The 23,648-nt window shown below is 46.8% G+C and overlaps 1 protein-coding gene across 1 annotated transcript in view; it reads left to right on the forward strand.

The window, feature by feature from the left end:
* TLN2 (talin 2) overlaps positions 1 to 23,648 on the forward strand; it is a 438,278-nt gene that overhangs the window by 354,147 nt on the left and 60,483 nt on the right. Inside the window, exons 41-43 of the mRNA XM_086710846.1 lie at positions 3,165 to 3,266; positions 9,656 to 9,826; positions 20,225 to 20,371. Coding sequence (XP_086566972.1) covers positions 3,165 to 3,266; positions 9,656 to 9,826; positions 20,225 to 20,371 — 420 coding nt within the window. The remainder of the gene's footprint in view (positions 1 to 3,164; positions 3,267 to 9,655; positions 9,827 to 20,224; positions 20,372 to 23,648) is intronic.

Raw genomic sequence — 23,648 nt, forward strand, 5'->3', positions numbered from 1 at the left:
AAAGCAGGAAAAAACCTCTCTGACCTCAACCGCAGCAATTTCTTACTTGACACATCTCCAAAGGCAAGGGAATTAAAAGCAGAAGTGAACTATTGGGACCTCATGAAGATAAAAAGCTTCTGCACAGCAAAGAAACAATCACCAAAACTAAAGGGCAACCAGCGGATAGGGAAAAGATATTTGCAAATGACATATCAGACAAAGGGCTATTATCCAAAATCTATAAAGAACTCACCAAACTCCACACCCGAAAAACAAATAATCCAGTGAAGAAATAGGCAGAAAACATAAATAGACACTTCTCTAAAGAAGACATCCAGATGGCCAACAGGCACATGAAAAGATGCTCAACGTCGCTCCTCATCAGGGAAATACAAATCAAAACCACACTCAGATACCACCTCACTCTGGTCAGAGTGGCCAAGATGAACAAATCAGGAGACTATAGATGCTGACGAGGATTTGGAGAAACGGGAACCCTCTTGCACTGTTGGTGGGAATGCAAACTGGTGCAGCTGCTTTGGAAAACAGTGTGGAGGTTTCTCAAAAAATTAAAAGTAGATCTACCCTATGACCCAGCAATAGCACTGCTAGGAATTTACCCAAGGGATACAGGAGTGCTGATGCACAGGGGCACTTGTACCCCAATGTTTATAGTAGCGCTTTCAACAACAGCCAAATTATGGAAAGAGCCTAAATGTCCATCAACTGATGATATATTAACTGATGAATGGATAAAGAAATTGTGGTTTATATACACAATGGAATGGCAATGAGAAGGGATGAAATATGGCCTTTTGTAGCAACGTGGATGGAAATGGAGAGTGTTAGGCTAAGTGAAATAAGTCGTACAGAGAAAGACAGATACCATATGGTTTCATTCTTAGGTGGATCCTGAGAAACTTAACAGAAGATCATGGGGGAGGGGAAGGAAAAAAAAAAAGTTAGAGAGGGAGGGAGCCAAACCATAAGAGACTCTTAAAAACTGAGAATAAACTGAGGGTTGATGGGGGTGGGAGGGTGGGGAAAGTGGGTGATGAGCACTGAGGAGGACACCTGTTGGGATGAGCACTGGGTGTTGTATGGAAACCAACTTGACAGTACATTTCATATTAAAAAAAAAAAAATCAGAACCCAGTAATTGATGTCTTACCTAGGGCACCCAGTGCTCATCCCAACAAGTGTCCTTCTTAATGCCCATCACCCATTTAACCCACCCCCCACCTGCCTCCCCTACAGCAACCCTGTTTGTCTCTGTATTTAAGAGTCTCTTATGATTTGCCTCCCTCTCGGTTTTTATCTTATTTTTCCTTCCCTTCTCTGGTGTTCATAGAGCCATTTGGCCTGCTTTTGCCAATTTTTCCAAAGTTGAGAATAGAATTTTCCTACTTGGCTTCTGTGATTTTTTTTTTCCCATTAACCTGCTCAAAGACCCTTGATTTATACTTCCTTCTCTCTGTGTCAAAACTGCCAACACTCAGGAGGTGCTTAATAAAATATGGATGGTCTGTTTACTGATGTGTCCCTCACTGCCACCAAATTCATCAACAATGAACTTTGCCTGCTGTCTCTAAGTAGTGGGCCCAGAGTTGGTCTTGCTCATTTTTTTTTTTTACTAGAGCTGTCGATTGTACTTCAGCTTTACCCTCCTCCCTCAATGCCAAGAAGAGAAAGAAGAAATATTCTTACCCTGTGCAGAATGTTAGAATTACTGTCAACCTGTTACTTAAAGGGGGGATATGCATACAGAAAAGTGTGCACATCATAAGTGTGTGGCTTAATGAATTATCACCAACTGAGTATAGCCCTTAGCACCGAGATCAAGTATCAAAGATGACCAGCACCTTGGAACCCCCACCCTCACCCTGCATTTCACCACCCGTCCCAAAGCTTGTCCTCTGTCTTCACTTCCTCCCTAGGAAGAAAATGCCTCCCTTTGAACTATATGTGCTCCATACTTATATCATGTTTATTTTAAGAAGCCATCTGTAATAAGATAACATTGCTGGAATGTTCTTGCATTCTTGACTATAATCACATTATGAGCAGAAAGATGATAACGAGCTACGTAAGACCCTTGGAAGTTTGAAGGTTTCTTTGCACGTCTGCCCCTGTTTTTCCATTTTTCCCTCCAGGATTTTCTTTTCACTTTAGCATACTACACTGCTCTTCTCATTGAGTAACCCCTGCTCAAAGGCCCCAGGCAGTATGCAGCATTGTTCAGAGGGGAAGCTGCCTGGGCCAGACTTCATTTCCAACAAGCAGGACATCGTCACTTTGCCGGGAAGTACCCTATTCCATGCCGGCATGTGCTGACCTAAGATGTCCAGTGTCCTGATATATTAATGCTGAGTCTTACCAAGCGAAGCTCCTAGGAAGAATCCTACAAATCTGACCTTTCCTGCCACTAGCTTCCAGTGACCAGCTTGGAATTCCCCATCTCCGTCATGTGGCCTCATCATCCAGATACTTTGCCCCATCTCTTGACAGCATGAGTCCAATTCTTCTCTCAAAAGCCATTTTTAACATTGGCATCCACATCACCAGAAACAATGCCCTGAGAGCCTGAGCTGAGCTCAGCAGTTTAGTCATCTGGCATTTTCACCGTGTCCTGTCTAGGAAATGGTCCTGCTTTCTGAGAGCTGATGTCATTTTCACATCACCCTTCTTGCCCCCCCGCCCCTTCCTTAAGGAGTTCCTAGTTTTGAGGACTCAGCCACCTGGAGGTTTCCCCGAGGCTCCGGCAGTAGCTCTCCCCATTTGGATAAAATTGTCTTCCTTCCTGGAAGGGAAATGTTTTTTATTTCCAGTAATTGTGCTGCATGACCCAAAGTAAAGATACTGGCAACAGCACTCAACACTGTGGTTGGTGTGAGTGAGGAAGAGCCGGGAGAAAAAGTATCCTTGGGGCCTGCCTCGTGTCATCCCTGGGTAGAAGCGTGGGCGGCTGTGGCCCAGGGGAGCTGAGGGTCCCCGGGCAGGGCAGGGTGGGCTGGTGGCCGTGTAGCTCACCCAAGTGAGCTTTTATCCACTACGGATAGAGTGGATATTTTGATATCCGTTTCTCGTGGCCTCCCATGTCTTTCATACGGGCCTTTATAAATCCGTGTGGCTACGTGGTAAACCGCCACAGGGGGAATTTGACAGCCCTCTCTCCTTATCAGGCCCTACAAGAGCAGCTGACTTCAGTGGTCCAGGAAATCGGGCACCTCATCGATCCCATTGCCACAGCAGCTCGGGGGGAAGCAGCGCAGCTAGGACACAAGGTAATGGACCCTGCTGGGGGTGTGCGTGAGAGATGGGTGTGGGGCAGTCATTGATCACTGACCGTTCCGGGGTCTGTTTTCCGCTAGAATCCAGACGGAAACTAGAGCGAAGTCTTTCTGGTTATGGTCAGACTTGCCAGCCAACAAGACATGACAGTCCCATGTTGTGCTTGACCTCCCCTGGATAAGCCAGAGACTAAAGTTGATGTCCCTAGTCTGCTCTCTGCCACCATTTGTCCCTGGCTGGCTGGCCTCATTCTCATGTGTATGGGGGTACATTGTTCTCCCATGGCTTCTAATAGAGTGCCTGTTTTCACACATGGGGGAGCAAAGCAACCTTGCAAACTTCATCTTGAACAGCCAGGCCTCGCTGGACAGCCAGTCCAAAGGAGCCCTTCACCTGAGAGCTCATACCCGCGTTGTCTAAAGGCTGAATGATATTTTGCCTGTTTGGGACTCATTTTGCAAATCTTTGAAGGGTAGGTGCCTTGTCCAGCAGCCTGCTGGACAGAGAGAGGGCCTCCTCAGCAGAGAGAGGACAAAAATTGGATTTGGAACCGCCTCCAGGGTTTCCGAGCGTTTATCAGTGTGTCCGTCAGTATCGATGTGCCTATCAAGAGAACTCGGTAGCCAAAATCTTTTCAGCAGGTATTGATTTTAGAAAATCAATATTGTTGCTTTTTCACATCATGAAACAGGGGAAGGGCTACTTAGCTTCCTGCTGGTTCTAAGGGCAGGTTTTTGAGATTTAAAAATGACCAGGGTCCCTCTACGCTTTCAAATGTGGCAAATTTCATTTCTCAGCTGAGTTCCTTTATAATGAGAAGAGGGCTTGTCCACCTGTGTGAACCTCTGCACACAGGAGAGGAGCCTGGAGGAGCCGGGAGGGGAGGCTGGTCTGGAGGCCAGAGCTCTGCCAGCCGGGGGACTGGAGCCACTGCTTGAATGGTGCTGGCCACGGGGAACTGAGTTTGGCACAGAAACCAGACTTCACTTCAGCGGTGACTTTTGATTCCGGTCAGAACTTTGTAAGAAAATTTTTCTAGGGGTGCCTGGGTGGCTCAGTCAGTTAAGCATCCAACTTCAGCCTAGGTCGTGATCTCACCGTTCCCCACTTTGAGCCCCGCATGGGGCTCTGTGGTGACAGCTCAGAGCCTGGAGCCTGCCTCGGATTCTGTGTCTCCCTCTCTCTCTGCCCATCCCCTTCTTATGCGCTTGCTCTCGCTCTCTCTCTCTCTCTCAAAAATAAACATGAAAAAAGTGTTTTAAAAAAGAAAAGAGAGGGGCGCCTGGGTGGTGCAGTCGGTTAAGCTCCGACTTCAACCAGGTCACGATCTCACGGTCCGTGAGTTCGAGCCCCGCGTCGGGCTCTGGGCTGATGGCTCAGAGCCTGGAGCCTGTTTCCGATTCTGTGTCTCCCTCTCTCTCTGCCCCTCCCCTGTTCATGCTCTGTCTCTCTCTGTCCCAAAAAATAAATAAACGTTGAAAAAAATAAAATAAAATAAAAAAAAAATAAAAAAGAAAAGAGAATCTATCTAGACTTGGAGGACAACAAATCTTGTCCCTGCAGGTATTGTTGTTAGTCTGGAAGATTAATTCCTGTGTCTGTGGGTGATATCAAAAGAAGGGTAACATACTGTGTCACTTGAGTGGCAAATTTACTCTCGGTCCTTGGGCTAACCCAGTCTCACTTGCCAAAAGACAGTTCTGGACAAAGGAAGCCTCAGCCCTCCTTCCACAAGAGTCTTGGACTGAGAGTTGATACCTACATGGTTCCAGTTCTTTGTTGAGACACCCTGGTGGAGTTCCCGGGTCAGCTTCACTTGGGAGTGATAAACACAAGCTCTCAGAACCCACGCGTATTAGTTCCCTGGAGCTGCTATAACAAATTCCTAAGAACTGGGTGACTTACACCAACAGAAGTTGAATCTCTCGCAGAAGTCTAAATTCAAGGTCTCAGCAGGGCCAGACTCTTTCTGGAGGCTCTAGGGGAGAATCCATTCTTTACTCTTCTTGTTACTTTTTTTTTTTTTTATCTTTTATTTTTTTTTTTTTTAATTTTTTTTTTTTCCAACGTTTATTTATTTTTGGGACAGAGAGAGACAGAGCATGAACGGGGGAGGGGCAGAGAGAGAGGGAGACACAGATATCTTTTATTTTTAAGTTTATTTATTTTGAGAGAGACTGAGACAGCACCAGTAGGGGAGGGACAGAGAGAGAGGGAGAGAGAACCCCAAGAAGGCTGTGCACCATCAGCACAAACTCAGGAAACCATGAGATCATGCCCTGAGCCAAAACCAAGAGTCAGACGCTTAACTGACTGAGCCACCCAGGCGCCCCACTTCGTTGCTCTTCTGACTGCTGGTGACTCTTCGTGTTCTTTGACCATATCCTGCCAGTGTCTGCCTCTCTGGTCACATTGTCTCCTGCTCTTTTCTTTGTCTTCCCTTCTTCTGGCTCTTATTAGAATATTTTTTAGTAGATTTAGGACCCACCCAGGCAAGCTAGGATGACCTCATCTTAAGATCCTTAGATAACATCTGCAGAGACCTTTTTTTCCCCCAGTAAGATCGCACTCACAGGTTCCAGGGATTTGGACATGGTCATATCTATTTTGGGCCACCACTCAACCCACTCTGCCACCCTAGGCCTAAGCAATCCACGTCATGTAACAAATACTCAAAATTCGGTGTTATTTTAATTTCGGTGCTACCCCAGGTAAGGATATTTCCTCTGCCCTGTCTCCAGAACAGAAGGTGTTAGAGTCTTTGCTAAGCTCCCTAAATACAGGGAAAAGCACATCCTTTCAAAAACCTTTGTCCACAATACCTGAAGAATAAGGACATGTGGCATTTATCAAGCGCCTACTCCATGGCAGGCATTGTGCTGCGTACTGTTATGTATGCTAATTTAATCCTTCTAACAATCATTTGGAGGTTAGTGCTATTATTATCCCCGTTTTATAGAGTAGGAAACAGAAGTTTGGTAATAGGAAGCAGATTGCCTAAGATTTCTCATTTAAGGAATTGACAGAATTCAGATCCAGCGGCTTCTGAAACTGGAGCCTTCTCTCCATCACCCAGCCATAGTGCCTGCGTGAGGGCACCAGCTCAGTTGTATTGAATTACTCTCCACACACAGCAGCCCTTGACATTTTACAGTTACAGTGATGAAATGTACTTTTAAAATTAAAAAAACAGAGGCTCCTGGGTGGCTCAGTCAGTTAAGCATCTGATTCTTGATCTCGACTTGGGCCATGATCTCGTGGTTCGTGAGATCACGCCCCACATTGGGCTCTATGCTGACAGGGTGAAGCCTGCTTGGGATTCTCTCTCTCCCTCTTTTCCAAATAAATAAATAAACTTAAATTTAAAAAAAAAAGAATCAAGTTAACAAATGAAAATAAATAATAAATAGATAGAATCTAGAAAACATGTTAGATTCTAATGCACTAAACACCTTGATTCCTCTAGTACATACAGGACCCATCCTGAGTCCTGCCCCCTGATGACCCATTAGTGCACTGTGGTTCACCTTGGTGGTGACCCCAGTACCCTACTAGGGGATGAGGGTGAAATCCAATGCAAATGTGTAGGGCTGATACCTGGAGTTGTGCAAGCTGGGTCTTACACAAAGGTGTTCGGGCAAAGCAGAGAGTGGGGCCAAAATCTAGTCGAGTCATGTGCCTTGGAATCAATCATGTCTGACCCACAGATAGGGAGCCCCTTTAAAATTCATCCAAAGCACCACAAAGGCCAGCAGCAGCCCTGCGGAAGCGCTTTGAAACCATCTGATTAAAGAGAACTGTAATCGAGAGTAAAAGAGCAAATGTACGTTTACTGCTGGCTGATGGTCCGTCTCACTGTGAGCTCTAATGACCTTTAATATTTTGGACTCCTACCTTGGCCCAGCCACCACCAACTGCATGAACCCCTGCCCCCTGCTTCATTTCTGACCCAGTGACTGCACAGCTCAGGAGTGGCCTTCTTTCCTCTGTCCTCCTCACACTCATTATTCCTCCACATAATGGGAAGAAGCATTAAGGGAAATTGCTGGCTAGATGTCTGAGCTCACATACACTTGATGGAACTTATTTATCAGTTAGTAATTGGCATGCACAATGAGGAGTGGAACAGAAAAGTGTGGTCAGTGCCATTGTGTTTTTTCCGAGTGGAAATAGATGGTGGTATCTGAAGCAAGTACGGTGAAGTGTTCAACTCTGGCATTCTGGATGCTAGGCAAGTGGGTATTACTGTATTATTCTGGAACTTTATTTTAAATGCCTTACAGAGCAGCAAATACCAAACAAGAAACTTCTGGGGCGCCTGGGTGGCTCAGTTGTTAAAGCGTCTGACTCTTAATTTCGGCTTTGGTCATGATCTCCCAGGTTTGTGAGATCAAGCCCCATGTCTGTCTCCATGCTGACATCAGGGAACCTGCTTGGGCTTCTCTCTCTCCCTTTCTCTCTGCCCCTCTTAAACTCACCTGTGTGTGTGCTCGCTTTCTCTCTCCCTCTCTCAAACTTTAAAAAAAAAAACAAACAAACAATATGGGGCGCCTGGGTGGCTCAGTCCGTCGAGCGTCCGACTTTGGCTCAAGTCATGATCTCATGGTTGACGAGTTCAAGCCCCGCGTTGGGCTCTGTGCTGACAGCTCGGAGCCTGGAGCCTGCTTCGGATTCTGTGTCTCCCTCTCGCTCTGCCCCTTCCCCGCTCATGCTCTGTCTCTCTCTGTCTCAAAAATAAATAAACATTAAAAAACAAACAATAAACTTTTTTTTTTTAATATCTATTCGTACCTTCTGCCCATTTTTTAATTGGATATTCAGTTTGGGGGGTGTTGAGATTTTAAGTTCTTTTTTTTTTTAGTGTTTATTTATTTCTGAGACAGAGACAGAGCATGAGTGGGGGAGGGGCAGAGAGGGGGAGACCCAGAATCAGAAGCAGGCTCCAGGCTCTGAGCTGTCAGCACAGAGCCCGACGCAGGGCTCGAACTCACAAACCGTGAGATCATGACCTGAGTTGAAGTCAGTCGCTCAACTGACTGAGCCACCCAGGTGCCCCAACAATAAACTTCTAAAATCCAACATTACAACCATAGCAGAGCTGAACTAAAAAAGAGAAGTAGCCAACAGTAGAGCAGAAGGTGGGAATCTGGACTGTGGTCTGGGACATGGGATTCCTTTCACAGCTCCTTGTCTTAGCTGCTTGAGGTCAAACAAGTTACTCCACCCACCTAAGCCTTGGTTTCTTCATTTGTATCTACCTGGTAGGATTGTTGTGGGGATTAGATGAAGCTTGGTGAGCTGTTAGTAGAAAACCTTGCATGTGGGATATTCCCAGTAATGCCTGTGAGGGGCATCTGTTGGCCCAGTCAGTTGAGCGTCCGACTTTGGCTCAGGTCATGATCTCGTGTGTGTAGGTTTTAGCCCTGCATCGAACTCTGTGCTGACGGCTCGGAGCCTGGAGCCTGCTTTGGATTCTGTGACTCCCTTTCTCTCTGCCCCTCCCTTGCCTCCCCACTCACACACTCTCACTCCCTGTCTCTCAAAAAAATAAAACATTAAAGATTAATAAAAAATAAAATAAATTAATTTAAAAAGTAAGTAAAAATAAATAAATATGGCTCTGCGGCACCCAGTGGGTGGGTTCTCGTGAGCACAGAAGCAACATGACGTTACCTACCGGAGAGGCCTAAGCAGGAATGGTGGTTAGCCATCTGGCTAGGCTTTTTTCTTCTCCTGGACTGGACTAATCACAAACAGAACATCTAGGGCAATGTGAAATCATTTTTGCTTTTATTCCAAACCGATGGTTAGGCCAACAATGCTCCAGGTAGAGAGCAGTTGGATTGGCTTCCTCGAAAGCCTTTGCTCTCAGGCTTCTTTTCTCAACGGTCCTTGGTCCCTTGCTCCGGTCCTGTCCCCCTTTCTTCTGAGTTCCTAAGATGCTCCTCTTTGGTTCTTTTGAAAGCTTGACAGTTTGTGAGATTTGTAAAATGCTCACGCCCAACTCAGGATCACGAAACAAATTCCTTAACACTTGGGCCTTGATGAGAGACGAGATGAAGAGCTCCCCAGAGGAAGTAAAATCCAAGCAAGAGTTCATTAACAAGCAAGTGCTTCTAAAAGTAAAATTGAGTGATGAATAAGGTCTGAGGGTCTAATGTGTAACATGATGACTGTAATTCATGATAGTGAATTATATTAAATAATAGAAAAAAACAAAAAGTAAGTCTCCGCCTGTGTAAAAAGCAAATTTCAGCACGTCTGTCTCTCCCTGTGCATCATCCCAGTCCCCTCCCCACCAGTGCGACCCCTAAAGGAGACACATGTGATTGCATGATGTATCTGTGGCCTTTTTTTTTTTTTTTTTTTTTTGTCTTAAAAGGTGACACAGCTGGCAAGCTACTTCGAGCCCCTGATCTTGGCCGCAGTTGGTGTCGCCTCCAAGATTCTGGACCATCAGCAGCAGATGACTGTGCTGGACCAGACCAAGACGCTCGCAGAATCTGCCCTCCAGATGCTGTATGCAGCCAAAGAAGGTGGAGGAAACCCCAAGGTACAGTTCAGGATTCCAGGGACTCACCTAGGGCCACTGAGAAGCCATGACACATTCCTCCTTGTTGTGTTCCTCCAAGGAAAACTCCTCCAGTTCTCGGTTGATTGTATGTGGTTTCCCACGCAAAGATGGGAAATAATCTTCGATTGGCCTTCCCGGGGACCTTTAAGAGGAAAACCGAGAGATCTACATAATGAAGGCTTATTGAGAAGTTGCATTTTCCATGACAGAAGGTGCAGGCAAGCGTCCTTGGGAAAGAAAAACATTGTGTGGTGTTTGCAGGAATAAAAACTAATACTGCCCGGCACCTGCTCGGTGGTGACACCCAGCTTGCGCAGAGCAAAGCTCTGTTGTTTTCCAGTGAATGTTATTTCCATTCCCGGTTCTCAAGTTCAAAGCAAAATGCGATGCAAGGTCACCCACGGCATGTGCTTCTGTTGCCTTGGGGACAGTCGTTTAATATGGAAATCTCCCTTACCAGTTTGCAGGTGGAATGTTTCCACAGCCAGAGATATCACCCAGCTACTAAGCGACCAGAGATGGTGACAGCATGCCATCTTTCAGGGTTGATACTTGTGTCAGGGTGATTATTTTACTTGTGAAACCATCACGTACATTGTGAGAAGGTCGGAGGCTCCTCCTGCTCTTGGTACCTTCTAGCAACTGCCTCCACGCAGTCCATCTGAACTTAACGGGTCCTCACTTAAGCAGACTAAGTTGTGGGATTACTGACTGGAGAGATTTGTATGGGATACTTGCCTATAGGCTACAGAAATCCATATTATGTATCTATTCTTTTTAGTGTGCTTTGTTGCATTTCTAAGGTCTTTACATGGACAACTTGGTACAGCAGGGAGGACTCTAGATTAAGAGGCAGAATCACAAATGGGTCCTCTCAGAGCTCACAGCTACTGAGCGCTGACTCTGTGTCACCCCTTACACTTCATATCCTCTTGATATTTGATCATCATCAAAATCCCATGGTGTGAGAAGGTTCCCACTGGACAGATGTGGAAACTGAGACTGGTTAGGTGAGTTGTCCCACGTCACAGAAGAGGTGGACGTGGAGTCAGGACGGAGCCTGCACCCTGTGAAAGCACAGGCCGACTGCCCAAAGCAAAGGCTGGCGAGAGGTCGAGGAAAGTTGCAGGAGAGAGGCGACATGTGACAAGTTGGTCTCACAAAAAGAAATTACCTGGTACATAAGGGCGGTCAGGGGCGTGCCAGGAAGAAGGAACAGCATATGCAAAGGTGTACGTGGGGTTATAAAAGGATTGTGATACCTTTAGAAAATAGCATGCAGTCTGGTGTATATGGAATGTGCTGAAAGTGGGGCCATCAGGGTGGGAGGATAGACTGGGCCGTGTTGTGACTGGTCTCCTCACACTGTACAGAGGTTGGGCTTTGTTGTGAGTAGTGGGGTTGACAACCCCACCAGAGTTCAGAAACACCGCTCCCGTAGCACCATGCATACTATCTTAGACTTGGGCTTTCTGTGTGCACTTTTACCCGTCATGTATCTGGCAACTCTTAAGAGCCTAATTCTTGGGATGCTATTGAGAGCCAGCCATTGCCCTCAAGTTGTTCCCAGTGTTCTGGACAAAAAATAAGTCTCGTTGCTGAAATGGCGAGATTGAACCACAAGAACAAGAACACCCTTTTGATTGATGGATGAATGATAGTTGCCTCTGAGTTGGACCAGCCCCTTGTGCACCTGCCCCAAACTGGAGAAGCCAGGATTTGCCTTCCAGACCCAGTTCTGTGTTGTCTTTTCTCCAGGGCTGAGTGCCACATGTCTCCCCCCTGACCTGAGAGGCTTTTATTCCCAGCAGAGTAATTGGAATTAGGAATTTTCTGGGGGCTATTTTAACGTTTTTTTTTATTTTGAGAGAGAGGCATAGAGAGAGGGGGAGAAAGAATCCCAAGCAGGCTCCACCAGGTGGCTATCAGCACAGAGCCCGGCATGGGGCTCAATCTCATGAACTCAGAGATCATGACCCGAGCCAAAACCAAGAGTTGGACGCTTCACCAGCTGAGCCACCCAGGTGCTCCACGTTTTCTGGGTTTTTAAGATATTAACCCATCTGCTTGGACTACAAGTTCAGAGCTCCATGTGGAATTCTGTTCTATACCAAGAAACTCACGGTTGGGAGTGTATGTAGTGAGCACTGTAAACTTTATAATGATTTTATAAAGATTTTATAAAAACTTTATAATGATATCACCTGCTTGAAAATGGTGGCTGGACATGAGAGTGGAACAGTTTTCAGCGAATGACCTGAAGCATTGGCCACAAGCTGAGACATGGTTGGCGGGAGCAAGGTGGCTACATGTGTGTCTCCACTGACTGGCATCCTTCGGCCCATGCTCTGTCTATAGACCCTGACAGACTTGTCACAGAGCATGCCTAAGATACTACAAGTTGGCTTTTAGGTCCTTTCCTAAGAAGCCTGATGCGTGGACTTAATCACTTTGGGCGCTATTCTTTGGGCAAATATTCCCTAGGTGTTACTTGCTAAGTCTTCAGTGATGCATGTGTGTGTTAGATGTTGTGGGTCGTTGCTTGCCAAGGAAATACGGTTAAATGATGATCAGTGGCTTTGATGCGGTGACAAAGAGGATAAGCTTTGGGTCCAACATAATTGAATTCATTTCTTTGCTTCCTCATCTAGACAGTGGGGTTGATAATGAATACCTCTCAGGGAGAGTTGTAGAGATTGACTGAGATAATGTGCCTGACGCAGTAGGTATTCCAAGAAAAAGAAAAGTGACCTCCCCAGACCCTGCTGTTAATGAGTCATATGATTACAAGGAATTTGCTGGGTAGCCTCCCCCTTGCCCCGCGGAGTCCCCTCCCACAGTCATTCTCTACCCCCAAGTTCTCCCTTCTGTACTCACCCCTACCCCACCCAGTTCCCTCCTACATCCTCCTTGAAGGGCCCCTCCTGCTTCTTCTGCCTGAGACCCTCCAGCGTATCCACAGCCCTGTGCACTGTGGGGAATTTCTAATTATTAGTGGGTTTTTTCCCTTCTGCTAACATTGACATCTGTCTCCCAACCCCCTGTAGCCTTCTCCCATTTTCCAAATTCCTGTGATGTCTGTGCCCGCTTTACTGGGCTTTGTAGTTGAAGCACTGTCATACAGAAATCAGACTCCCTTGGAAGTAGACTTCAGACGTGTTTCCAAAAAAGAACCGAGTCTGATGTTTCTCCCGTGTTGTGCTGTGAGGAACAGTAACAAGGAGCCCCTCCGGAATCTAAAATAATGAAGGGTCTTTGTTGAGCCTTCTGACTCCACTTCCCAGATTGCTGTTGGACTTAAGTATGCCCTCGTTGAGCGCCTACTGTGTCTTTGCATTCCTGACACTGGTGTGCACAGGTGGCCTGCGGGGTGATAGGGACGTGGCCGTGTGGCAGGGATGAGGTTTGTCGTTGGAGGCACAGGAAGCAGCCCTGGGAGAGGCTTGGGGTACCTGGAGGAGGCTTCACAGACTCTCAGCTGACCGTTTAAGGGTCTGGGACTTAACGCATGCAGAGTGAAGGGGAGCGGGCCTGGCGAGCTTCTCATACAAGCAGATGAGAAGGTGATCGTTTCTCAGGCAGCCAAGAGCAATGGCGTGTTTTTGTGGGTTTGGATGCCCCAGCGTGGAGAAAGCGTTGTTTACGTTTTCGGAGTGCAGAGAGCAGTTCTGTGATTTACTGCTGCCGCCCCAAAACTTGCTTCTCGTACCTTCCTCAGCCCATATGGGAAGGCACACTCTTGGCGGGCAATGCTCACTTCTCCCTGGAAACACGCACTCGACTTTAATGTGGGGGTGCAGAATCACTGACACTTTTGTGCCACCAGTGATCGTCTCATTTGAAGTGAGATTTAGAGAAATACACACCGTCCAATTTTGCCTTCTTTTATCAATGAGAACGTCTTTGTATAGGGGCTCTCTCTAGAGGGTAACATGCAAGAAATGTCACCTTTCAGGCTTCTGTCATCAAAATAAAGCAATCTGCACATGTTGTGTTTTACCTTCTCTGTACCAGGAAATCAGCAATCAACCTAAATTACCAGTTGCCTCCATCACATCCCTAATAGAGTTTTGCATCCTGACACGTTTGCCTCAAGACAACCACCTGTGATCTGACCGTTGAGACCTCTTCTTGACTCCTGAGACTTTTCAATTCTGCAGACTTAGCCAGCTCCTGTGGCTCACACAGCCACCTCTTAGAATTCTCGTCTTTCAGTTAGTCAAGAGAGTTAGATTTAGGGGCGCCTGGGAGGCTTAGTTGGTTGAGCATCCTACTTCGTCTCAGGTCATGATTTCAGGGTTCGTGATTTTGAGATCCGCGTCAGGTTCACTGCTATAAGCATGAAGCCTGCTTCCTATCCTCTGTCCCTTCTCTCTCTGCCCCTCCCCACTGACATGCATGCATTCTCCCTCCCTTCCTCTCTCTCTCTTTCTCAAAAATAAATAAAAATATTAAAACAAGAAAAAAAGTTACCATTTACCTTCTCTTACTGGCCCATTTACCTTCTCATCCACCAAAGTGAAAATGTCATTTCTTGGACCTTTGGAAGGGTCGTCTCCCCCTGAGGTATGTCAGGGCAGCCATGGCCACTGCCTGGGTGACCTCAATGCCTGGAGCAGTGCGATTCTAGAAATAACTCGCCGGCATCAGTTCCGATTTCCCAGTTTAAGAGCATTGTCCTCAATTCAGGCACCCGACCTAAGTTCCAGGGTTCCCGGGCCATCCTCACTGTGACCTGATGGTTAAAAATTCAAGGGATTCTCAGTATCCTTCAGGTTCAATAATTTGCTAGAATGACTCAGAGAACTCAGGAGATTTCTCTACTTACTGTTACAGTTTTGTTATAAAGGAATACAAACCAGCGAAAAGAAGAGACCCAGAGGTGAGGTCTGGGGGGTGCCCGAACATGTCCCAAGGAGGTGTCACCCTCCCAGCTTATTGACATGCATCACCAAACAGAGAGGCCTCACTCCAGCTTCGCTGGATTTCAGTATGTAGGCTTGATTGATTGGTTTTAGTCATATGACCTGTGATTCAGTCTCCAGCCCCCTCATGTCTGCAGAGGTCAGGCTGGCATTATGTTGTTCAAAGCCACAGCCCTCTAATCACATGGTTGGTCTTTCCAGCACGACCAGCCCCCCATCCTGAAATTGCCCACTGGCCGCCATGAGTCACCTCCTTAGCATAAACTAATGTGTAGTCCAGGGGGCCCACCGGGAATAACAGGCAGTCCTTGATCTTGGAAAGGCTAAGTCTCCCTCCCAGGAACCTAGAGCACAGATCAGCCAGATATTTTTTTTTTTTTAACGTTTATTTATTTTTGAGACAGAGCATGAACGGGGGAGGGTCAGAGAGAGGGAGACACAGAATCTGAAACAGGCTCCGGGCTCTGAGCTATCAGCACAGAGCCCGACGCGGGGCTCGAACTCACGGACCGCGAGATCATGACCTGAGCCGAAGTCGGCCGCTTAACTGACTGAGCCACCCAGGCGCCCCGATCAGCCAGATATTTTACTGCTTCACACTGGGTGAGGTTCCAGGGTCGGGCTCAGCAGGTGGCAAAAGCTACCAGGTGTTGGAAGGTATACGCAAGCTCGGCCCTGGGGAGCTCCAGGGAGCAGATTGGGGAACTGTGACTGGCAACACATTCATGGGCAAGAGTGGAGCCCACGATGGCAGATAGAGCTGAGAGACTAGAGGCTGGGCTGTTGCTGAAATGCAGAAGAAGGCACTGAATGATGGGGACCCAGCCAACTCGGGGAACAGTAGCAAGTCCTGAGGCCCCTTGCCTTTGCCACATGATACTTGTGAGGCTTTACCTTAATTTAAAAGCACCCCGTTTGGGGGGAAAGGCGGAAACTTCCCTTTGTAGATGGCAAATTCCCTACATTAGTGGTTTTTTTCCTAGTAGCACTGATAAATTTGACCTGATCTGACCATCTGCTCATTTTCCTCGTGACCAGTGGTATCGTTTCAGCAGATGGCCCGCTGGTGGGTGGCATTTGTCATCCACCAGATCCGGAAGCTTTAGTACTTAAGCTCCCATTTTCAGACTGTGACTGTCAGAGGGGGTCCCTGGCAGGGACATGGTCCAACCCTCCCCTTCCAGTGGGCTGTGAGGATGAACAGGACCTGAATCACAGTGGTGAGCACAGTGCCTGGCACAGAGGAGTCCCTAGGGAATGTTAGCAGCTGCCGGCTGTTCCTGCTGTCACGTGCTTTGACATTTACTGTTATTCCTGGTCCCCTGCCTGTCACCTAGAACGAAGCAGTGACTGTCAAATGCAAAAATACCTGACCAGAGATCTAAGAACACGGGTTATGAAACTAGTTGGAAAGTCACATCGGGTCCACAGGCTGGCTCCTACATTGTATAAAGTACACACCAGCCCTTGGCATCTTGCTCGCATCCCCAGGAACATCGTTGGGTATTCTTGGCCCAGTCAGAAGAGCTGGAGCAGGTCACTGCAGCCCGAGGGAGCCCAGTTGATGGTTCAAGGTAGGAAGGAAGGGCCGGGTCCCGTTCTGACTCCCCACAAAGCCCTGTCTCCACCGTCAGCTCTGCCATCCATGCCTGTTCAGCGGCATGAAAACAGATGGTTCCATTAATTTCTAAACAAGCCTCTCCAGAGGGGAAATTGGCACCAACAACCTGTGAAGGTTATCCTTTTAAAAAAATTATGGGTGAAAGTAAAAAATTAATGTGTCACCCTTTACATCAGCCCCACCTGGTGACTTGATCGGACCCTTCATTTCCTCTGAATACCGTGCTTCTAGAAGGAAGCAGAGCCCACTGTTGGCAAGGAGCACACGGTCTAGTTGGAGAAGGGGCAGGAGCTGTGCATCAGGCACCGTGTCAGACCCTTCACACACAGTGTTTGGACTCCTCTTCACAGTCCACGTTCCCTCCTGCCTCTGGACCTTGGTACAGGCTGTGTCCTCTGCCTGGAAGCCTCTCCCTTTTCTCCCATCCTCACCCCGTCAACTCTGCTAGACTCTGGATTGTTCATCCAGGTCTCTGCTTCAACATGAACACCACCTATGAGAAGTCTTGTCTGGCCCCAGGGTTGCATTAGGAGCGCTCCTTAGGGGCTGTAGCAGTTCACTGCTGCTCCAAACAAGCCATCCTAAAACTTAGTGACTTCAGACACACCATTTTAGTATGCTCTCTGGTGGATCTGCAGGTGGACTGAGCTCAGCAAGGTAGTTCTCATTCAGTCCCTCCTGCCATTGAAGCAAGATGGTGGCTGGGGCTTACATGACTGGACACTCCATCACTCCCCGGCGCTTGAGCTGAAATCAGATGTTGAGGGGGCTGGGGCTCCGTGGGCAGCCCTTTCTCGCTCTGTGTGGCCGGCATACAGCCTCAAGATAGCCGGCCTTACCCAGTGGCCGAGGACCTCACAGGAACATCTCCTGAGAGAGCAGGGCAGTACTTGTATTGTTTTTCATTATTGAGCCTCTTTTCCCAATGTTCTTTTCTCTGAGGCCTTTGTCTCTTGATGACTGTTTGACTCCAGAGTTGCTTCTCGGGGCTACAGGAATCCCAGAGAAAGCTGATGGGAGGACGACAAGAAGGCTGCTGGAGGAGGTGGTATTTAGGCTGGGCCTTGAAAGAGGGCTGGGATTTGCATGGAGGGAAGAAAAGAGGCAAACTCAATAGAACCAGCTGCTACAGGCCTCAGGTGAGAGGGTGCAGCTGTGAGGAGGCTTCCAGATGGCCGCCAGGACCATACCAGGGAAGCAGGTCAGGGGGAAGAAGTCCCAAGAGGGAGGCTGCCTGGCTGCCCCCATGGAAGGCCTGTGAAGTAGAGAAGATGGCCACTAGTCTGGGCAAGCCACAATGGTCAATGATTCTCATTTGCCTCCTGACAGTCGCCTCAAGGTAACCATCCGTGAGGTGCATGTTTCACCTCCCAGCAGATGTCATTGTGGAAGGCCTCCTCTCGTTTGGCACGCTTTCAGTTCCACACAGAGCCAGTTCCCATGGCTTACACAGCCTCTTCTAAAAATTCCTCTCTTCAGTTAATCGGTCAAGAGTTACCGTTGACCCTCGCTCAGTAGCTTCCTTGCCTTCTCATCCACCCAAGTGAAGGTGCGATCTCTTGGGCCTTTGGAAAGGTCTTCGCTCCTGAAATACATCAGGGCAGCCACGGCCATTGCATGGGTGGCCCCAGCGCCTGGAACCTCACCATTCTCACACTGACTACCTGACATTAGGTCAAGCTTCCCTAGGCTCAGGCACCTACGAGACTCCTCTTATTATAAATATACGGTGATGCAGCCATATCATCTCACCAGAATTTGGCAGAGCGTTGTTACCATTATTCCCATTGTGCTGAGGAAGCAAAGGCCAGGACCACTTAGCTAGTTAGAAGTGGATCTGGAGCTAGAACCCAGCTTTTCTGATGCCAGGACCTTCGTTCTTTGTCCTGCATCTTGCTTCCACTGGAGGTGTTTTTCAGGGAGCCTGCCATTACCATTGGTTCATCTTTTCATTCATGTACTCAACCAGCGCCTACTCTGTGCTTGTCCTGCATGTAGCAAGTCTGTGGTCATTAGAGCCTCTCCAAGTGTGGGTCAGGGGGGAACTCGTGAGTGCTCGCGACTCTGCCTGCGGAATGAACATCTGTCCCTGGAGAACTTGGCTCACTCATCCCTCCAACCTCATGACAGTGTAATTTGTGACATAATTCCAAAACCTGTTCATCTTTCTGCAGATTTGTTTGTTCACCATATACTTAAATTTACGTGATCCAGTCTTAAGAAATGGCAGGGTATCGGGCAGCTTTGAACAGAAGTGCATTTGTTGTAAACACTTTTTTCCTTTATGTTAGTTTTTTTTATTATTTTCTTAACATTTTATTTACTTTTTTAATATAATTGATTGTCAAATTGGTTTCCATACACAGCCAGTGCTCATCCCAACAGGTGCCCTCCTCAATGCTCATCACCCACTTTCCCCTCTCCCCCACCTCCATCAATCTACAATTTGTTCTCAGTATTTAAGAGTTTCTTATGGTTTGCCTCCCTCCCTCTCTGTAACTTTTTTTCCCCTTCCCCTCCCCCATGGTCTTCTGTTAAGTTTCTCCACATTAGTGAAAACATGGTATCTGTCTTTCTCTGCCTGACTTATTTCAGTTAGCATAATACCCTCCAGTTCTATCCACATTGCTGCAAATGGTCAGATTTCATTCTTCCTCATTGCCAAGTAGTATTCCATTAAATATATAAATCACATCTTCTTTATCCATTAGTCAGTTGATGGCCATGTAGGCTCTTTCCATAATTTGGCTATGAAAGTGCTGCTATAAACATTGGGGTACAAGTGCCCCTATGCATCAGCACTCCTGTACCCCTTGGGTAAATTCCTAGCAATGCTATTGCTGGGTCATAGGTAGATCTATTTTTAATTTTTTGAGGAACCTCCACACTGTTTTCCAGAGCGGCTGCACCAGTTTGCATTCCCACCAACAGTTTAAGAGGATTCCCGTTTCTCCACATCCTCTCCAGCATCTATAGTCTCCTGATGTGTTCATTTTACCCACTCTGAGCAGCGTGAGGTGGTATCTCATTGTGGCTTTGATTTGTATTTCTCTGATGATGAGTGACATTGATCATCTTTTCGTGTTTCTGTTTGCCATCTGGATGTCTTCTTTGGAGAAGTGTCTATTCATGTTTTCTGCCCATTTCTTCACTGGAATATTTGTTTTTCGGGTGTGGAGTTTGGCGAGTTCTTTATAAAGAACTCACATTTTATTGATCTCTGAGACAGAGTGTGAGTAGGGGAGGGGCAGAGAGGCAGGGAGACACAGAATCTGAAGCAGGCTCCAAACTATGAACTGTCAGAACAGAGCCTGACGCGGGGCTCAAACCCACAAACCATGAGATCATGACCTGAGCCAGAGTTGGATGCTTAAATGCTTAACTGACTGAGCCATACAAGCACCCCATGTTAGTTTTTTTTTTGTTTTGTTTTTGTTTTTGTTTTGTTTTGTTTTTTTTTATTAAGCCCATCAGCTTATATATTTGGGAATCTGTGGCATTGTCTTTCTGCTACCCTGAATGCACTAACTTAAAACTGGTCCTGTCGTAAGATGCTGTTTCATATATTGCAATTTTTCCTTTTAAATTGTAAAAAGAGATCTTTTTCTATTTTCCCTTCTGATTTTTAATGATTTCACACACAAACATACCCACATAATAAAAGGAAAAACCCAGAATACATTATTGTGCTCCATAATGGAGATACAGTTTTGTATTGTGTCTTTTGAAGGTTATACTTAAAAGCAGTGAAGTGATTCTGAGGAAACTGAGCACCATTTTCTTCTGTTTATGGAAATTTCCCACAATCCTCTTTCCCCTTTGCTTTCTCAGGCCCAGCACACCCACGACGCCATCACAGAGGCCGCCCAGCTCATGAAGGAGGCTGTTGATGACATCATGGTGACACTGAATGAAGCAGCTAGCGAAGTGGGGCTGGTGGGAGGCATGGTCGATGCCATTGCAGAGGCCATGAGCAAGGTAGGCCTGGGCATCCACGTGTTCACCTTCACCCCTTGACCCCATCTGCTCCTCAGTTTCCCTCAGACGTGATCCCCAAGTGCTTTTCTCTAAGGAGTGGTCGGTCAAAGTGGATATCAGTGAGCCTCCTCTTGAGGGTTCTGATAAATGTATACATTTTCTATCCTCTGTCCACCATAGTATTCATCCCTTATTATTTCTTCATTACTTTTTTAAGCCACTCTCATCCTGTCTTTCAATTTTATGCAGGGGAAAGAAAATGGAGATGGAGAAGGTATCACTGGCTCCTTCACTTATAAAATGGAAATAATTATTTACCTCCCCTGTTGACCTCACAGAGATGTCATGGGGAACAAACAGCAGAGTGAAATAGTGAAGTGATTCCCAAGCGCTAGTCTTTGGAATGGCTACTTAGGAATCACAGGGAGCACGTTCCAAGACCCTACCCTAGCCATAATCAGTTGGAATCTCTGTGGGGTTGAGCCTAGGAATCTCTCTATATAGTTTTTTTTAATGTTTATTTAATTTTGAGAGAGAGACAGAGCATGAGCAGGGGAGGGGCAGAGAGAGAGGGAGACACAGAATCTGAAATAGGCTCCAGGCTCTGAGCTGTCAGCACGGATCCCGATGTGGGGCTTAAACCCACAAACCATGAGATCATGACCTGAGCTGAAGTCTGGCGCTGAACTGACTGAGCCACCCAGGTGTCCCAGAATCTCTGTATTTTTTAAATCTCCCCATGGTTTTGGTATCTACAAATGCAGAAACCACTGAAGTAATATGTGTGAAAGCCTGTAGTGAACTCTTGTGGGCAACGGGCATAGGAGATAATGTGAGAATTATTTCTCCTGCAGTGACCCCTCCATTGACTTGGATCAGTAGAGAAGTAAGACTGGAGAGTGTCTCCTGCTCTTTCCCCAAGGAATCCTTCACTCGTCTTAGCAGTTTGATAGTCATTAAAATTAACAATTGTTCGTCAATATCTAATTGCCATTCTGGGATAGCACAGCCAAGAACTTGAGATTTTGTCTGTGTTTTGAAATGTCCATTGTCAGACTGTGAGTACATTATTACAGTTTTTCAGGATAATAAGTGGTCTTTAATTGCTAATTTAGAGAAGATTGGTTGGTTCATATCTCCATAAAGAGGTGATAGCCCGAAGCTGTAATTAGGATAATTCTCCTTAAACATCACAGTCCAGGCTGAGATGCTGGGGCTCCTTCAGAGACCTCAGGCGTGCCTTGTCAGAGCCCTCCAGTAATTTCTGCTGTGGGCTTCTCATGCCTTAAATGTGGACAGTTTGGCATGAAATGAGTGAAGTTCCCCTCTTTCTAAAGGCCTTTGGGTAAGTCTCCATGGGTTTGTTTGGCTTCCAGGAGTCAGAACACCAGAACTTTGAAAGTAAGCCATGTGCCTACCAAGGTTATTAAATAATGGAGCTCAGGTTTTCTCAATACAAATTAGAAATTCAAATGATAACCTTTTTCTTCCTAGGAGAAGGTATTTTCCAGAATCACCTCAATGATGGGGAAGGGTTCCACCAATCCCTGGCATATGGAAGTCATATTCTTGAAGTCTTTTTTTTTTGATAGCCTTTGAGCCTTACCATATTGTGACGGCTTTTCAGCAAAGAAAGCAGCTCTTGTACTGGCTGCTGTCAGTCGTTTGACAGCTGCTCTCTCACTCAGCCCAGGACACACTTGATTCTCTCTGAAGGACTGGGGAGAGAAGTCCGGTGTGAACTGATAGCAGTAATTAGGAACTGCTAATGACACGACCCACAGAGGCCGGGAACAAAGGGGTTTTTTTCCTCAGTTCCACAGGGTATACAAGTAGGGTTTTATTGGTACCCCTACACTTGGACCTACCCAGACCTGCCAGCCAAAGCCCAGTGAACCACCTAGTGCCTCTTCCCCATTCTCCTTTCGTTCAGCTCACCCCAAACTGCCCATCGCTACACACTTTGGGCTAAGTGATATTCCAGATCCTTTGAACCCCTAAGCGTTGAAGTATTAGGATTGGCACACATTCTTAGTTCTGGTTATTTGGTTACATTATTGATACACTGTTAGCATCATTGTCTGAACTTCTTAAAGCCATTGAGCGACTGGCGGAAAAAACCAACGTGCGCCCAAAGTTGATTCTAACGTGGACACAGTTTACACCACTTTTGGTGCTTCTGCTGTGGAGGTTCTTTTTGGAATTCTCTCTCCATGTCTAAGCACCAGAAGGTTTGGGTTAATATGAAGTAATCAACTTTCTGGTCTACCTCGGATAAAGAACTCAAGCCCTCTGAAACTCCATTTCCTCATTCAATGAGGTTAGTGGCCCTCGGCCTTGGGGATCTTGTGACCCACTGCCTTTTCTTTGTTTTGAGTTTTTGTTTGGGTTATTAGATGGTGGTGGTGGTGGTTTATTCTTTTTGATCAGGGATGGAGATGAAAACAAAAAAACCTGCTATCTGCATCACTACTGTTTCCTGCAAGAAAGGTCATGTTAACATCCCCCTCAAAAAAAGTAGGAAGGCTATAATTAAAATCTCAGAGTAAAGGAAAGTTCTTTAAACTAAAGAAATCTGGAATCCAAAAATTCGTCCCCTTTGATCTTAATTGTGTCACTTTCTTCAGATTGGTAAGTTTGCCACGGTAGCCTGAAGCCCCTGTGTTCCGAGCTGCCCTCCAGCTCCAGCATCCTGGTGTGTTTGTAGTTAGGCCACATTTCGTATGAAGTCTCCCAGCACATTGCTGGACACTTAGAAGATGCCCAGTCAGTCTCTACAGAGAGAAGGAGTCCACAACTCAGTCCTCATTTGACCAACAGGGTCCCCATAGTGCATTGGAGACTTAGACAGCAGCTCTATCCTTGGCAAGGAAGCCTGGACAGATCCACCCTGGGGTTTGTGCTGAGGCTTTGATGGGAATTATATTCCCGAACTGTGCGGCCACATCACACATAGGCTGTAGTGATACGCCCCCTGGTCTCTGCCCAGACTTCAGACTGTCTGTCATTGCCTACCCCGGACCCCACGTTTTCCCCATGATTTCAAGGTTCTTCATCAGACAGACCAGCTTCATCCCCATGCTCTCAACAGCCCCTCTTCTGTTCACTATACTCCCTCTACCTGTATTCTTTTCTCTTTCCTCTACGTCCTTACCTGGAATACCATTCTGCAGTCAGTGGCGACATTAGCGATGATGATGGCGGTAGACATGGGTTGCCTTTCTCATCGTCATAGTGCTCATTGACATCATCATCATCGTCGTCTTCATTATCCTGG

Source organism: Puma concolor, chromosome B3 (genome assembly GCF_028749965.1).
Source record: "Puma concolor isolate L17-30 chromosome B3, mPumCon1.1.hap2, whole genome shotgun sequence".
Lineage (NCBI taxonomy): Eukaryota > Metazoa > Chordata > Mammalia > Carnivora > Felidae > Puma > Puma concolor.